The sequence below is a fragment of the Rattus rattus genome, chromosome 5 (assembly GCF_011064425.1).
Source record: "Rattus rattus isolate New Zealand chromosome 5, Rrattus_CSIRO_v1, whole genome shotgun sequence".
NCBI classification, from domain to species: domain Eukaryota; kingdom Metazoa; phylum Chordata; class Mammalia; order Rodentia; family Muridae; genus Rattus; species Rattus rattus.
This window is the reverse complement of record NC_046158.1, coordinates 52,212,608-52,231,500: the sequence shown is the minus strand read 5'-3', so window position 1 is coordinate 52,231,500 and position 18,893 is coordinate 52,212,608. Positions and strand designations below refer to the sequence as shown.

The window sequence follows — 18,893 nt, the reverse complement described above, 5'->3', positions numbered from 1 at the left end:
AAGGGCAATGGAACAGAAATATCAGAAAATCTGAGACGATCTATAGATATAGATCTATAGATTATAATCCTTGGAGTATGTATGTGAATTCCCATCAATACTCCTGTGAAAACTACCCGTTCTTTACCAAAATGAAAGATAAAATAAAAATATCAAGATGTGCTCACCTCCACGAAATAGTTCTGTCAGCCCACCCCAGCACTGATGCGACATGGTCGGTGCAATTTACATTAGCTGGTCAGATGGCTGAGACCGCCTCGCTGTGATCTAGTCACACTCTCTCCGTGCACATTTTTAAATAATACTCCCCTGTCACGAGTTTCACCACATACTTAGTACAGAGTACACATGTCAACTGCTTTCCTTAGAGAACTGGTTACTCCACGTGTACTAAGATCAGGGAGTAGCCAAAAAGATCAAAGTAAATGAAACACACTCAGTTGCTTAAGGTTTATTTTTGTATGATCTTAAAGAAAGAAAAGTCAAGATATAGAATATAATGTAACAAATCAAACAATTCAAAGTGAAGGTGTACAAATAACAATACAAAGAGCATGTACATGACATTATGCAGTACTTTTGAGGTTTCAAACAACAGAGTTTTTGGTTTTGAGATCCTGCAACTATCACCATATTGTTCAAGTAATCCATATTCCAAAAGTTAGTTATTTGTAAAATAACTAATCAGCACACAATCCTAAGACAACCTTGCCTTTACACCCGTCTTCAAAATAGTCCTGTTCAATTCTTCTACAGAAAGCAAGGAGGTTGCTATAGTTTTTCACCTTCTCACAAAGTTCATCACTGGTCAACTGTGTGGTAAGAATGGTGTACAAATGGCCAAAAACCAGAGCATCAAGTTCAGTAGGTCTAAAATAAAAGTAAAGATGAGAAGCATGAGAGCTGCCTCGTTTTTATGGTAGAACGCATCCTATTTAAAAAAAAAAATTTTATTCATCAATTTAAAAGAAAAAAGTCATTAAAATAAACCCTCCCACAACTTGACAGGATTTTTTTCCATTTTAGAACATGATAAAAGAAAACTATGATTTGATGTATTAATTAAATGTGTTAATATATATACTCATTATTTTAATCATCAAATAAATACAGTAGGTTTCCAGTGTGCCAGAAAGTACACTAAAAAAAGGGAACAAAAAAAAGAAAAATACACACACATACACACACACACACACACACACACACACACACACACACACACACACACACACAGACAGCAGGTTCCCCATGTTTACATACCCAGTTCCTAGTACAGTACCTGTACTAGGTCTCCAGGATTTTTTGAAAGGTAAGTACCCTGCAGAAAGTGAAATCTTTTCTTCTAACAACAATTATTCCCAACTTTTGGCATTCTTCCCTCTCTGATGCAATGATGGAGTATTACATAAAGTGAGACATTCAACTGGCACATGCCTATAACTGCCCCACTCAGTTCCAGCTCAGTAATACTGTAAATTCAAGGTGATCTTGGGCTATACAACAAATCCATACCTAAAAATAAAATAAAGTGAAAATGTGCAACCCGTGGTCATATTTAAGAAGGCAGTCAAAAGGGTTGCATTTTTTAAAAATCACTAGTGTACTTGAACTTAAGAGTACCATAATTTTTTCATCATAAACAGAGAATCAATAACAAGTAGGTCCTTACAAAGAACCAAAGACACAAGTGGATAAATGTAGGGTGAAGGCACCCCAACAGAAGTTATACAAATGTAACTTTCCTACATCCCTAACACACTGCTTAAAAAGTAAGCTCTTGCAAGTAGGGACTTATTTTCTTAATCTTGTTTAGTGACAATCACCCTTCAGTTCTTGTATAGCTTGAGCATTCTGTACCAATAAATGAAGGCTCTGAATGAGGTCAAATCAACGATCTGTGCTCAAATGACAGTGGGTCAAGAAGTACCCTTAAGTGATCACAATGCCATGTGTTATAAAACATCTACTTGTAAAACTCGAATGGTGCACACAGAACTGATGGTGTTGAGATCGCTAAAGTTGCTTTTTAAAGTCTATGAGTGTGTAGGCTGTAATAACCAAGCCAGCAAAGCAAACACATTACCAAAGCACACTTCTGAAGCATAATTCTTCAAATTTAAGACAATGTCTCCTGATGGCTGGCCTGGAACTTTCTATGCAAACCAGTCTAATCTCAAATTCACAAATTTATCTGCCTCTGCCTCCCCAAGTGTTGAGATTAAAGGCATTCCCTATCATGTCCTACAATCCTTTTAAATTTCAGTGACTCACAAGAACTGATTCTGATTATTATAAATTACCAATTCCCGCAATTCCTTTTTAAAAAAGAAGTATACTTGTAAGACTGGCAAGATGGCTCCACAGGGTTAACGTACTTGCTGTCCAGCCTGATGACTTGAGTTCTATCCCAGGAACCCATGTGGTAGAAGGAAAAAGAAATCAGCTTCTCCAAGTTGTCCTCTGACCTCCAACTTGAACCGTGGCACACGGTTATCCCCACTACCCACCCCTGTGACACACAAATAAATATAACTGATTTTTTCTAAAATGAAGTGTACTTGTGGTTATATAACTATATGCATTTCCTAAAACTCATAAAATCATAGCCATAAAAGTACCAACTCTACTAAAAGTGAATTCTGCATCCTACCCCGAAGGCAAAAGTTCAGAAAAACTTGCAGCTCTTATGAAAGCCAATGGCAAAGCAACAACATACTGTGCCAGAGACAGATGGCTCAGCAGGTAAAGGCAATGGCTGCTATGTTTGACGGTTCAAACTCAAGCCCTGGACCTCGCACTGTAAATTCAGAGAACCGACTCCCTTCAAACATGTCATAGCACACATGCATGATCCCTGCATACACCCCATAAATGTAAATTCTACAATGTTGAACCATCATCTTCCTGCTCTTAAATTTCTTTGTTATATAATGAAGGAAAAAATAAACTTTCCATTCTTGTGCTTAAAGGGATCTTTGGACAGTGATATGGCTATGTGTGGGTATGGATGAGTGTGTGTGACCCATGCGCAAATTCTCTTCCTTCGATCATTAAGATATTTCAAATATATTACTGCTTTTATCTTTGCAGACTTTTATTAGAAAAATATTCTAGGATGATATATTCTTAAAGTCCTACTGCCACCTTATCTTGAATCATCATCATTTCAGTTAGATATTCTTTCATTTGAATATCAAAATGAAAAGTGCTGTAAAACGTGAACATTTTCCTAACCTTTTCCATTTAAAATAAGTCTCCTGCCCATCCTTTTTCCTTATTATTTTGTCTTCTTCTCTGACATCCTCTATAGTATCATCTAATTCCAAAACTATTAGTTTTGTCTAGGTGTCTCCTAATTTTTTCACATATTATTTATTTTGCCATCTCTTCATATTAGAAAAATTATCACACACACACAAAAAAATAGTGAGCTACAAAATTATTCCAAGACATGCAAATCAAAGCTCCTGCTGACTTCTTTCTCAATTGCTGTTCTTGGTACAAGATCTAACTTCTTTCCTCTTTCTAAAAACAAGCAAAAATCTTTGGGTTTCCTTCGCATGTCTTCACTCAACATCTTCAGCAGGTAAGTCAAAACTAGGAGTAAAAGAGGGTACAGAGAAAAGAGAACCTGTCACTACTCAGTATATGTGAGAGTCAAGGGTAGAATGCAAGGCCTCCAATTTAGAATCTAATCCATTTCTCTTAAGCAAATGCCTTACAAGCTAAGATGCTGTGTCTCACAAAGAAATCACTCCCACTACTGTAAAGAAATGGAAAAAAGTTTTACCATAACAAAATAAAATTACAGGTCACCTTTTTCTAAATGTAGTTTCCTTTTATCTAATATTGATTAAATGATGGGCAGTCAGGCATGGGATGCAGGCCTGCAATCCCAGCACTTGGGGGGCTAAGCAAGAACAAGCATGGGATTGAGGTCAGCCTAAGCTACAAAGCAAGTTCCAGGGCTGCATAGTAGTAGCCTTATCTCCAAAAATAAAAAGATTAGGCACAATTAAAAATTAAATATGTCCTTCAATATAATTCCTGAAGCTAGAGAGATGGCTCAGTAGCTTAGAGTACTAATTGCTCTTCCAAAGGACCTACTTGGTTCCCAGCACCCACATCACAGCTGGTAACTGCCTATAACTCCAGCATTCTGGGATCCAATGCCCTCTACTGGCTCTGCAGAAACCAGGTACAAACCAGACAAAGCATAAACGCACATAAAAATAAATATATTTTAAATAAAAAGAAAATCATCCTAGAGGTAGGAAATTGCTCAACAGTAAAAGCATATCCCCTATAAACAAGAGAATGACCCCCAGCACACACATAAATGTCAGGTGGCCATGGTATTCTCCTTAACTGCAGCCTCAGAAGGCAGGGAGAGAACAACATCCCAGCAAGCTAGCTAGTGAGATGTGAGCCCTATCAACAGTTCTGGGTTTGATTACAAGAGATCCTACAGAGTCTGCCTCAAAGAGTATTAAGAGCAAGGTTTCTGACATCAACCTCAGGCTCCCACAAGCACATACCTATACATGCATGCATACTCAAACACACGTGTGCTCACACACATGCATGCATACCATACATAAAAACACATGAAAAGAAAAACTATCAACCTAAAGAATCTATTTTTAGCAGTAAGCCAATAAAAAGATAGCCTTTTAAGAAAGCCACTGAGATTAAAACATTCATTTAAGCGGCATCACATACTGGATCACAAAACTGACTACTTTCAATATATTAAAATTATAATTTTTAATGAAGGAAAATCTTTGTTTACATTTAGCATTTATGTTTGATCTTGTTAATAGAACATTAATTACTCAATTTATATACATACAGATATTTTATCTGTACTCCTTAATGTCTATACTTAAGAATATTTTCATAGCTCTTAAAGGATAAACAGTTCTTATCCACCTGACAAGACTATTGTTCTTAATGACTTTCCTGGTCCTCAAGCATCAGTCACTACAGACTGAGGCCGTGTTAACAGCATATTCATGTGTTTTTACTTGACAGGGTTTTTTTTTTTTTAATTTTTATTGTATATACAAAGTTATTTTGAATATAAAATATTATTTTATACTTCTCACAGCACCTTGAACTATCTCTATCAATACCTTTGTTCAATCATAGAACAACTGATTGATTTATAAGGCTGACCTTAAGAAAACTAAATGAGAAGGGCTGAACTTTAGAAAATTTAGTTCCCCAGAGCCAGCACTATGTCTAACAGCCAAGAGAGGATTAATATTTAATGAGTACAAAAATAAAATTTAAAAGTAAGTCTTTATATATATTTTTTTTCTCTGTAATATGTCCTGCTGCTTGAGAATAAAATATGTGGACAGAAAGCTCTCAACATCAATGACATAACAAAAAGGGGAGTGAAGCCCTTTCCAATGTAACAAGTCCCCACCAAGAAGAACAAAGTTATAAGTGCTTCCTGAAAAATAATACCTTTGTGATACAAGATCTTTATAACCTCTATGAAGCAAAGGCATATCACAATAACAAAACATCTTACTGCTTATCGAAGAAGTAAGGTTGTGTTCCCAGTCTTTGGGAAAGGGCTTGACAGCACCGGTCTACGTCTTCTAAGACCTACACAAGCAGTGAACCAAAAAGAAAAATGTCAAAATTAGCAAAGCAATAAAAGTAAGTAAGACTATTTGTATCATACTTTATGATAATCCACTTAACTTTTTAACACCACAAACCACATACATGGCATAAATAATGCTTTTGATATCAGTTTGATATCAATTTGAGAGTGAAAGACTTAACAGCAAATACAAGCATATTTAAGATACTGATAAGGAGGACTATTTAACAAAGTTTTTCTCTCAAAACTTTATTCTCCCAACAATGTTTTCCTGAGTCCACATATTCAACGATTTTGCTTACACTGAAGGAGGGAAGGTGGACTCATAAAAATGGCACACTGAGAGCTGCTGGAGCCTGGCCTCACTCTACCCACAGCCACCTGCTAACCCTTGCAGCACGTCAGTAGACAAGCATAGATTTGGCAAAGAGAACACCAGTTATAGCTTAAAGATGCTCAACTTCATGACCTTGAAATTTTATATTTATTTTGTTTTTTGATACCTTAATAAACTTAAGGCCCCCCCAAAAAACCCAGATTACATTAAGTACTTAATAAACTTAATATTTTTTTAAGCTCTGATGCTGCAGATCTATTTATTGACATAAAAGATTCCCACAATATACTGTTTAGAGGGAGAAAAATCAAGTTACAGAATAGCAGGCATAATATGATCCCATCAGAGGAGGACAGTATTACTAAGGCAGCTAGAAAAACATTATCCAAATGAAGAAAGGCAATTCTGAGGTGGCAGGACTTCTGAAAATTTTATTTGTCATTAAGGCAAATAAACATGTGCAGCTCTCATAAAAGAAATAAAACTACATCGCAAGAGAGAAACAACAGCAAGTGCTTCGCTGTTGATGTTACAATGTTACACTGAAATTATTTTTGTGAAGTAATGTCACTTTCAGTGCGTAAGAATGGAAGCTTTTTTAAACGTCCATACGTACTGACCTGGTCCAGGGTCTTGTTACCCCATCCAATGGCTTTCATCTTACGCTTGACCTCACACTGCTTCTGTTGGGTCAGAATGAGGTTCAGAGGCCAAGGATAAGGAGACCCATACCTAGCAAGAGTGATCTAAAGGAAAAAGGCTGTTAAAGGCAGAATCTTTCCAAAAAGTAATGCATTTTTACAAACAGAATTTTTAAAAGTATGTATTTCTGGAGAACATACATAAAGCAATCTGGAAAAAAAAATATATAGCTCAGTATAAAAAATTAAATTTTTAAACCATTCCCTTTAAAAATATATAAACTTTATGTACTTTACAACCAGTTCTATCAAACAATGACACATAGCTTCCCTAAAATGTATGTGCAAGCAAAATTAAAGTAAGTGAAAAACTGTCTCACTAATGGTACAAACCACAATGTTTCATTTATGAGCAGGGACTTGCGATTCTGAGCAAAAGTGTTTTCTCATTAAATTTTAATTAAGATAAATGCTGCAGAAGCACTCACCTCCGCTACTGTAGCTTCATCACACCACTGGAGATACAACTAGAAACAAAGGAACAGTCACTGAAACTTTAAAAGACTGAAAAGGGGCAAAGGTATTTCTTACCATAGTAATTTCTAATAAGTCAACTTCGTGAATCAAATATATGGGTTTTTTCTTCTTGGCTATTCACTGCACAGAATTATTAAATTCATCGGCAATACTTTACAGAAAACATGTTTTACTTACAGAATATGTGTCTAAACATCATTACTTTATGGGGACTATTAAAGTCTGAATGGCTAAAGTAGAACAGTAAGTAGGCAAGACTCACTCCTAATGAACAGAAAAACTGGTGCAAATAACAAGAAACTTTTTTATAGATGATGATCAAATAATTCAGATGACCACCCCTGTCTGAGGGTTTGTCCCATTTCTCAATGGCTTTATAGCAGTTCTGTAAGGAGAACTTTATATGAGAATCCAGACTGTACGAAATTGTATTTTGTCTTAGGCCTTATCCTCTCATACCTCTGCAGTCAGCAGCATATTGTTGACTAATTCCATGTAAGCCTTCATTTCTGCTTTTTGGACTTCATCCAACCCATCACTAAGAGAATGGCCCTAAAGGGAATTTAAAAAATTTTAAAAGAGCATCGGATTAAATATACAAATCTTTCAGTTATCTTACTAGTATAACAATATCTAAATGTCCAGTGCATTAATTTCCAAAATGCTTTTTAAAACAAAGTATACCTAATATTCAATCACTACTAAGTAGTATTAATTTGTCACTATATTTTCAAAAGACGGAATTATAGAATGAATTATTTCATAAAGGAGAAAACAAAATGATCACTAGTAAGCCCTGTTTTTTTAAGCATAAACCTTAAAAACAAAAGAAATACCAAAACATGTACTACTTATAAAATAGGCAAAGAAAAAAAATTAAAACAAAAAACCAATGTTAATAAAGACATCATAGGGAAAAAGAGATGATGTCAGAACTCTCTAAGACATTGTAGAGATGGACAGACACATAAAATGATATAGTCTTTATTTATTAGTTAAATCTGACAATCTGGTCTGTATTATTAAAAGGTATATGCCAAAGCATCCTGATAACACTTTCAGGAATTCATCTTCTTCTTTGCTATGTGTGAGTCAGGGTCTTAATATGTAGACCTGCTAGTCTGGAACTCACTATGTAGAACAGAGATCTGACTTCTAAGTGTTTAACGAGCACCATGCCCATGAAGGAGTTATCTTAATGAAACAAGTATATAGAAGTTTATGTCAAAGAAAATGTATTTTAATACTCCTAAAATAAATGGTCTATATGCAAATGCCCACTGAAAAACTATATAATGCATGTAATATAACAGAAAGCCATGCAACACTTTTAAAGATGTGTATCTATGTATAGTCATTAATATAGAATCATTTCTAAATATATTGGTAACTTTAAACGACAAAATAACATATAATAGTATGACCTGGTTTTCTAACTGTGTAAAGGTCCAGAAAAATGTTTCTATAAACATTAATGAAAGTGCTTTCTAACTGTTAAAATCTAAATTAAGCCAATGAACAGATCACTCAAGTACGTAACTTAATACTTTCAACTTCAAGACAGATCTTATATCTCCCTCTCAAAGATCAACCAGATCTTTAATAAGAACTTAAAAGCTTCATTTATGACAGAAATTCTCATACTCTTTATTAGAAAACATCTTCCATTTCCAAAATCCAAAAATCAACCAACATCTTTGCTATTGGTTTATATTATAAAGACGCACTCAACTTATAGTTGAGAAATAATTTCTAATAATTTACATCAGCATTTTGTAAAGTTAGTTTAAAAATCAATAAAGATACTAAGAAACACTAAAGAATATGAAAAGGTCACTTAAAGTGACTATGGTCAAATGCATTTAGTATTTTTTCCTTACCTTGGCTTTAACAAATTGGATTATTGGGCCAAGTTCTGACACTACTTGATTTCCCACATGAATAAAAGGTACTTTTCCTGTTGAGGGCAAAAGATGTGAGAAAACAGCTTCAGTAAATTAAAGTTTGTGCTAGTAAAAAAATAAATAAATAAATAAATAAATAAACAAGAAAACTCAGAAAATGCTTTATTTATAAAGAAATATTATGAAATTATAATTTTCCAAATTATAGCCAGAAGCATCTGCTGAAGTCTAAATTTTAAGCAATGATTGCCAATAAATTTTAAAACAAAAGAACCAAGCACAGTAGCACATGCCTATAATCCCAGAACTCAGGAGGCAGAGGCAGGGGGATTCTAAGGTCAAGAACAGCCTTGAAAGTAAAACTCTCTTAAAATTCAAAAACTAAAAAGTAGGGAGAGAGAAGAAAGAAGCAAAGAAGGAAAAACAAACAAGTAGCGTTCGCACTTCAGAGGTAACACTATACTAATTGCTCAATCACTCATATTACATGGACCAGGACAGGACACCAGTTCAAGATCACTGAAAACTTTCAAAGAAATTAAAATAAGGATTTCTCATCACAGTACAGAGCAAAGCTTCAATCCACACTAAAAGGTACAGTTGTGTTTTGTTTGACACAGGGTCTCACTATGTAGTCTTGGCTAACCTGTATGTAGACTATACTGGCCTTTGTCTCCTGTATGCTGAGAAATGTAATTTTCAAAAGATTTCTTTTATACTTTTTAATTTTTAAATCTAATACCCACTGAAGTCAGTATTTTTAGCACATAACAATGCATTAATGTCTTTGGCTCAAAGAATTTACCATCTATAGGGTATGTTAGTTTGAGTATGTTCCCAAGATATAAGAGAAAAAAGAACAAACAGTAAGCTTATGAAAATGGTAACACTAAAGGACACAACTCAGCTTAGGGGTAATGTCTGACCAACATCCTTGAGGTTTTAGATTCACATCTCATTAAGGGAGTGCAGGAGAGAAAGAGGGGGGAAAAACTGGTGTCTTTAAGTAAATGCCACATTAGAGAGTAATATTCCATTTTAATAAACATTAATGCTTAATGCAATTTTGAGAGATAAAGAAGAAAAGTGACTCTATAAACAGCAAGCGACTCTACTCCAAATGTGAAAGGACAGGACCTGCTGTCAGACTTAGTTCAAGCAGAGTTCATGCTAACAGCAGGCTTCTTCCTGCTACTGCTCAGTATATTTACTTCTCTCTGGCTTAGTCAGCCTGAGGGTAATGGATGAGGTGTCTGGCACCAATAAAAGCTTCATCTGCATCTATGTAATAACACTACAAAGAAGAGGCAAGCCTTTTGGAACACAACACTCAATAGATGTATTGGGAAGGCATGTCCCTATTACCAATGGTATATTCTTTATACTGCTTTAGAGGGAGGGAGGGTGTGTCTAAACTGGATAAACATTAGGCTACATTGTTGTTTTGGTTTTGACTTAAAAAAGATCTTTATTAGTGTGAATACAGGTCATCTGAGATCTTGAGAAAATAAACTGTTTCATGCCTAGACTAAGAGGTATTACAAAGTACGATGTTTAAGATTTTTATTATTTGATGTGGTGTGTGTGTGTGTGTGTGTGTGTGTGCGCGCGCGCGCGCGTTGTAAATGGCCCTTTTATTTTCTTCCATGATGGGATGAGATGAGAGCCATACCCAAGCTTTATGACTACATGGCTTGGACTGAACCCAGAGTGTTGCTTTTACGTAACTATCCCCAGGTCTCGGCCTAGAAGCTTCTAGCCTCTGTACAATCTAATCTTCTGCAAGCCTGGACCTTAAAGACTTCAGCTTCCAGCCTTGCTGCTAACTCAGACCTAGAGTGTTTTCAGCCTCCAAGACTTACTGCTGAATAAACTTACCCTTTCTAAACTCTGGCTGGCTGGTTCAAACTTGTCTCCAAACTGATTCAATTTGACTTCTCTGGGATTCTCACTGAATTGCTCTGCTTGGAAAAACTGCCTCTGAACTCCAAGAACTGAACTGAATGCACAAACTGACCAGAAGTGCAGGACCTCAACTGAACTCAACACTACCTCTCTCCCTGCACTGCTCTTAAGTAGCCTCTCTTGTCTGGTCTCATGAGAGTTGGGCATATCTTATCTGATTCATTTGTCAAATCTTTCTCTGATTAGTCACTTTGCCTGCCCCCCCAATTAGATGTCACTGTATTAAAGATGTATACTAAAGGCATGTCTGTATTCCAGCTACAGGGAGCTGCTATCATTATGCAGACCTAGGTAGTCTTTGATGTGAACCCTTCCCAGAGCACCCATGTTGCCAGATTAAAATTCCTCTATGCCCTATAGTGTGTGTGTGTGTGTGTGTGTGTGTGTGTGTGTGTGTGTGTGTGTGTGTGTATTCACACTGGTGTGTTCACCCATGCAAGCATGAGTGTGCAGAGGCCAAAGGTTGACATCATTGCCCTTTATCATTATTCTATCAGTCTGAAAATCTTTCACTGGGTTTAGAGCTCAAGGATTAACTAAATTGCCTTGCCTCTGTTTCTTAACACTGGGATTGCTGACAGGTGCTAAGAGGCCCAGCTTTTTGTGTAGGTGCTGAGGATCTGTATTCTGGGCCTCATGCACATACAGTTAAGTATTGAGCCATCTCTGTAGCCCTAATTACTTATTTCCCCCTAAAGAAAGCAATAACATATTGTCAAGTAAGTTTGTATATTCCGAGAATGTTAGCTAGAAACTTAGATGGCATCTAATCTGAATATCTCATGTAACACAAGAGGTCACTGAAATTCAAAGAGAAGTAAAACTCCCCAAGGAAATAGTTAATAACTGGACACAGGACTAATGACTTCCAAACTTTTAGCCAAAAAGTTTTCTACGTTCTCTGCTTAAAAAGTCCACTAGAAGCTGAGTATAGTGGCGCATGCCTTTAATCCCAGCACTCAGAGGCAGAGACAGATGGATCTCTGTGAGTTCATGGCTAGCCTGGTCTACAAAGACAGTGCCAAGAGAGCCAGAGATAAATACTGAGTGTGGTGGTTTGAATGAAAGGGGCATGGTACTATTAGGAGGTGTGGTCTTGTTGGAAGAAGTGTGTCACTGGGGGTAGCTTTCAGGTTTCAGAAGCTCAAAACAGAGCTCACTCATTCTTCCTGCTGCCTACAGATCCAAATGTAGGCCTCTCTCCCTGTCCAGCACCATGTCTGCCTGCCATGATGACAAGACTAAACCTCTGAACTATAAGCCACCCCAACTAAATGTTGTCCTTTATAAGAATTGCTGTGGTCATGGGGTCCCCTCACAGCAACAGAACACTGACAGTGAGCACTCGGTCTCTTTACATTAAAAAAAAAAAAAATTAAATATCAAGCAGGCAGATTTTTAAATTTTGAACTCACAACTCCAAATCATGATAAAGGAAATACTAATTTGAAACAAGCTGAAGTATAAACTATCTTAGTAGAAAAATGAAGGGTAAAAAGAAAATGCTAAACGCAAGTAATTCCTAAATAATCACCAAATCAAAATGAGAAGATTGACAAATGTTTATATGTATAAATAGCAATATAGCAGCCAGGTGTGGTAGCACATGCCTTTAATCCCACTACTTGGGATCTCTGTGAGTTCCAGGTCAGCCTCGTCTACAAAGCAAATTCCAGGACAGCCAAAGCTGTTGCACAGGGCCAAAGCAAACAAACAGATAAGTAAAATTCAACCAAGGAGAAAAAAAGCAATATAGCATACTTACACTAATCAATTATACAGAATCTCTTATTCATGAAGGAGTGATTCTGTGTTAGTATTGCTCCAGCAAAACCATAACTAAAATAATCTGTGACATTATATTTAACATTTAATTAGCTTTGTGACATTATGTTTTTATACCAAAATTATTTGAATCCTATTTAATACTAGTTAAATCAACTAGCATATGACACCTAAGATCATCCTGACTGCTTAAATCTACTAGCATAAAACACACAGATTACTCTTATCATTTAAAAAGAACACTAGAAAGAAGAAAGCCGAAAGCCATTTCAGTGACCAAGACCCAGTGACAATTTCATTATTTCATGAGCTTTCTTCTTTTACCTGTTCTATAGGAAAGGTTAACTGAGGTATGTTAAATAATAAACAGATTCAGCCTTATGGTCTGCTTCTCTACCCAGGGCCAAATCAGCTGGCCGATACTCTCTCACACCCAACAGCCAACATGCCGCCCAGAAGGTCCATAGTAACCAGGGACACAGGTGAGAATCTTGCCCTAATACCCACACCAGCTCAGACACCCAGAGCCCAGCTGCTTAGAAACCTACCCCTGCCCTTCTTACTCTACCTTCCTTCTGGTCTGTTTCTCCACCCGGGGCAAGATCAGCAGGCCTGATACCCTCACACTGTATAGCATGCCTGCCTTCCAAGAGTTTCAAAGGAACCAGGGAGACAGATGAGAATTTTACCCAAATACCCATGCTAGCTTGGACACCCATAGAGCCCAGCTGATGCAGGACCTATCCACACTTCCAAGCTTCACCTTCCTTCCTGTCCTAGGCCTGATACCCTCCCACACCCTACAGACTGTCTGCCTCCCAGGAAGTTTGCAATAACCAGGGACACAAGAGGCCTGCTCTAACCAGAGACACAAAAGGCCCACCCTAACCTAAGACTGCACAGCCTGGGGGGTTGGGATTTAGCTCAGTGGTAGAGCTTGCCTAGCAAGCGCAAGGCCCTGAAGGTTGGTCCCCAGCTCTGAAAAAAAAAAAAAAAAAAAAAAAAACAAAAAAAACCCAAAAACGCACAGCCTGACTCCCCAGGATACCAGCTCTACCCAGGTCACAGAGCTCCACCTGCCTCCAAGGAGGCCAGCTCCAGTCAGAGACACCCAGGACAGTGAACACCAGAGATAACCAGATGGTGAGAAGCAAGCACAAGACAGAATCCAATGCAATTTGACACCCCCAAAACCGAGTTCTCCCACTACAGCAAGCCTTGGACACCCTAACAGGTCTGAAAAGCAAGATAATGACCTGAAATACCATATCATGAAGATGATAGAAGCCTTCAAAGAGGATATAAACAACTCCCTCAAAGAAATGCAGGAAATCACAGGCAAATAGGTAGAAGCCCTTAAAGAGGAAATAAATAAATCGCTTAAAGAAATACAGGAAAATACAATCAAGCAGTGAAGGAATTGAACAAAATGCTGCAAGAACTAAAAGTGGAAATAGAAACAATAAAGAAAACACAAATTCAGGCAACCCTGGAGATGGACAACTTAGGAAAGAGAGCAGGAGCTACAGATGCAAGCATCACCAACAGAATATAAGAAATAGAAGAATCGAGGGGATAGAAAACATCTTCAACAAAATCATAGAGAAAACGTCCCTAACCTAATGAAAGAGATGGCCATAAATGTACAAGAAACCTACAGAGCACCAAAAAGACTGGACCAGAAAGGAAAATCCTCCCACCACATAATAATCGAAACACTACATAAACACAAGAAAGAAATATTAAAAGCTATAAGGGGGGCTGGAGAGATGGCTCAGAGGTTAAGAGCACCGACTGCTCTACCAGAGGTCCTGAGTTCAATTCCCAGCAACCACATGGTGGCTCACAACCATCTATGAATAAAATAAATAAATCTTTAAAAAAAAAAATCATGTTTCTCAAGGCCAAGTAACATATAAAGGCGGACCTATCAGAATTATACCAGACTTCTCAACAGAGACTATGAAAGGAAGAAGATTCTGGACAGATGTCATACAGACTCTAAAAGAACAAAAATGCCAGCCCAGGCCACTATAATCAGCAAAACTTTCAATAACCATAGATGGAGAGGCCAAGATATTCCATGACAAAACCAAATTTAAACAATATTGTTCCACTAAACCAGCCTTACAGAGGATATTAAAAGGAAATCTCCAATACAGGGTAGGGTAACTACATCCAAGAAAACACAAGAAAGTAAACATTTCACAACCAAAAAAAAAAAAAAAAAAAAGAGAGAGAGAGAGAATAACACATACACACATAATACCACCTCCGGCAACAAAAATAACAGGAACTGACAATCCTCTGTCTTTAATATCAACATCAATGGACTCAATTCCCCAATAAAAAAACACAGGCTCACAGACTGGATAAGTAAGCAGAATCCAGCATTTTGTTGCATACAAGAAACACGCTTCCATGACACTACGTCAGAGTAAAAGGCTAGAAAAAAGTTTTCCAAGCAGATTGTCCCAAGAAATAAGCTGTATATCTGATAAAATAGACTTTCAACCAAAACTTATCAAAAAAGATGGAGAAAGACACTTCATACTCATCAAAGAAAAGAAATCCACCAAGATGAACTCTCAATTCTGAATATCTATGCCCCAAATGCAAGGGTAAACATTCATAAGAGACTTTACTAAAGCTCAAAACACCTTACACATTAATAGTAGGAGACTTTAACACCCCACTCTCACCAATGGACAGATCATGGAAACAGAAACTAAAAGAGAGACACAGTGAAACTAACAGAAGTTATGAACCAAATGAATTTAACAGATATCTATAGAACATTTCATCCTAAAGCAAAAGGATACACCTTCTTCAACACTTCCTGGAACCTTCTCCAAAACTGATCATATAATTGAGCACAAAACAAGCCTTAACAGATATAAGAAGGTTGAAATAATCCCATGCATTCTATCAAATCACCACAGACTAAGGCAAATGGTCCCAAGAAATAAACTGGAGATGCCATTCTAATATCTGATAAAATACTTTCAACCAAAACTTATCAAAAAAATGATGAAAGACACTTCATACTCATCAAAGAAATCTACCAAGATGAACTCTCAATAACAACAAAAACAAAGAAAGCCCACAAACTAATGGAAACTAAACAACTATCTGGCTAGATGGTATTTGGTCAGGGCAGAAATAAAGAAATCAAAGACTTAATAGAATTCAATAAAAATGAAGACACAACATATACAAACTTAGAGGATACAATGAAAGCAGTCTTAAGGGAAAAATTTATAGCACTAAGTGCCTTCATAAAGAAACTGGAGAGATCCCATACAAACAACTTAACAGCACATCTAAGAGCTCTAAAACAAAGAAGCAAAGGAGTCAAGGGCTGGAAATAGTCAAACTGAAATCAACCAGTTAGAAATAAATAGAAGGATACAAAAAACAAAACCAAGAGCTGGTTCTTTGAGAAAATCAACAAGATAAACATTTAGCCAAACTAACTAAAGGACACAGAGACAATATCCAAATTAACAAAATCAAAAACGAAAAGGGAGACATAACAACAGAAACTGAAGAAATTAAAAAAAAAAATCATCTGAATCTACTATAAAAACCTACACTCAACAAAACTGGAAAATATAGGTGATTTTCTGGACAGATACCACATATCAAAGTTAAATCAAGATCAGGTAAACTATCTAAACAGTCCCATAACACCTAAGGAAATAGAAGCAGTCATTAAAAACCTCCCAACCAAAAAAAAAGCACAGGGCCAGATGATTTTGGTGCAAAATTCTACCAGACCTTCAAAGAAGAGCTAATACCAATACTCCTCAAACTATTCCACCAAATCCAAACAGAAGGAATACTATCCAATTTGTTCTTTGAAGCACAATTATGCTTATATCTAAACTATACAAAGACCTTATAAAGAAAGAGAACTTCGGACCAATTTCCCTTATGAATATCAATGCAAAAATACTCAATAAAATTCTTGCAAACCAAATCCAAGAACACATCAAAACCATCATTCACCACAATCAAGTAAGGCTTCATCCCAGAAATTCAGGAATGGTTCAATATATGAAAGTCCACCAACATAATGTACCTGTAGAAATAAACTCAAGGAAAAGTCACACTATCATCTCTTTAGTTGCTGAAAAAGCCTTCAATAAATTACAATACCCCTTTATGTTAAAAGTCTTAGAGAGATCAGAAATTCATGGCACATACCTAAACATAATAAAAACAATATATATTGCAAACTAACTGCCAACATAAAATTAAATGGAGAAAAACTAGAAGTAATTCCACTAAAATCAGGGACAAGACAAGGTTGCCCACTCTCTCCCTCTCTATTCAACTATATATATAGTAGTTTAAATTCTAGCTAATGCAATTAGAAAACAAAAGGAGATCAAGGGGATACAAACTAGAAAAAAAAGAAGTCAAAGTATCACTATTTACAAATGATATGATAATATACCTAAGTGACACCAAAATTCCTCCAGAGAACTCCTACAGCTGATAAACAACTTCAGCAAAGTGGCTGGATATAAAATTAATTCACACAAATCAGCAGCCTTCTTTTATACAAATGATAAAACAGGCTGAGAAAAAAATTAGGGAAACAACACCCTTCACAGTAACCACAAATAGTAGAAAATATCTTAGTGTAACTCTTACCAAGCAAGTGAAAGATTTGTATGTATGGCAAGGACTTCAAATCCTTCAAGAAAGAAATTGAAGATCTCAGAAGATGGAAAGATCTCCCATGCTCATGGATTGGTAGGATTAACATATTGAAAATGGCCATCTTACCAAGAGCAATCTACAAATTCAATGCAACCCCCACTAAAATTCTAACACAACTCTTCACAGACATGGAGAGAGCAATTCTCAACTTCAAATGAAAAAACAAATAAGCCAGGATAGTCAAAACAATTCTCAGTAATAAAAGGATTTCCAGGGGAAACACCATTCCTGACCTCAGGCTGTACTACAAAGCCCCAGGGAAGGGAGAGGCCTGCTGTGGGTGGAGCACGCTCTCAGAAGCAACCCGGAGGAGGAATGGGATGAGGAACTGTGGGAGGAAGGACTGAAAAGGGGGTTGGGGTGGGGGACAACAGCTAGAACGTAAATCAAACAAACAAAAGCCAGGTTCATAGGTGTGAAAGTGTGTTTTCTGATAAGGAAAGCCCTATAAATAAGACTAAGGAATTCTGACATCACATGTCCTTAACAATCCAGTTAAACACCTCGGACCAGAGTTTGTACACATAGTTCTTCATGATTAAGTTTAGAACTGCTACTTGGAAAAAAAATAGGAAAATAACTCTTCAAAGAGAAAAAAAAATTCAAACAAAGGATTTTAACATTGGAGGCTAGAAATAAGGTGGTGTTTGCTATCATGTCTAAGGCCTTAGGTTCAATCCTCAATATTAAATAACAAACAAAAAGTACTAACAGAAACCACACACACTTACCAGATGGAGACATATATTCTGCATTTGCCCTGCATACCACTTTGAAAGGCAGATTACACATCTGCAAAAAGGTCTGTAAATAAAGAGAAATACAATAAGCTTGATAAAAATTCATGCCTATTTAAAGAGAACTCTTTCTTTACTCCTTTCCTAAATTTAATAGTTCACAGAGTAACGCTGCACTAAACATGATGAGCAACCTTAAGGTCTCCAAAGGAAAATATTCTACTTAAAAAAAGGACTAAGGGGGTTGGGGATTTAGCTCAGTGGTAGAGCGCTTGCCTAGGAAGCGCAAGGCCCTGGGTTTGGTCCCCAGCTCCGAAAAAAAAGAACCAAAAAAAAAAAAAAAAAGGACTAAGTCATTAGTAAATATATAAAATTTGTAACAATTATATATTAAGGGAAATTTCATTCACATTTTCTATTTGTGTACATAAGCAATATTATATATTGCTTTAACTTTCTTTAATGGATAACTAATGTCAAAATTTTGTTAAGATATTGATGGTTTAATTTTGCAGAATCACCATCTTTCTCATCTTATTGGAAAATTCACAATGTTATTTCTGCTACCTCAATGTTCTTTCCAGCAATACTCAAAATCTTGATATGTGGTTTCGTTTAAGACTTAAAATTGGGAGC

General features: G+C 36.5%; 1 protein-coding gene across 1 annotated transcript in view; it reads right to left on the bottom strand.

The window, feature by feature from the left end:
- Window positions 1–436: 436 nt before the first annotated feature.
- Mtx2 (metaxin 2) overlaps window positions 437–18,893 on the bottom strand; it is a 61,507-nt gene continuing 43,050 nt past the window's right edge. Inside the window, exons 4-10 of the mRNA XM_032903514.1 lie at window positions 18,252–18,324; window positions 9,016–9,092; window positions 7,595–7,687; window positions 7,087–7,125; window positions 6,578–6,703; window positions 5,543–5,619; window positions 437–870 (exon numbers count right to left, since the gene is read on the bottom strand). Coding sequence (XP_032759405.1) covers window positions 681–870; window positions 5,543–5,619; window positions 6,578–6,703; window positions 7,087–7,125; window positions 7,595–7,687; window positions 9,016–9,092; window positions 18,252–18,324 — 675 coding nt within the window. The 3' untranslated portion in view covers window positions 437–680. The remainder of the gene's footprint in view (window positions 871–5,542; window positions 5,620–6,577; window positions 6,704–7,086; window positions 7,126–7,594; window positions 7,688–9,015; window positions 9,093–18,251; window positions 18,325–18,893) is intronic.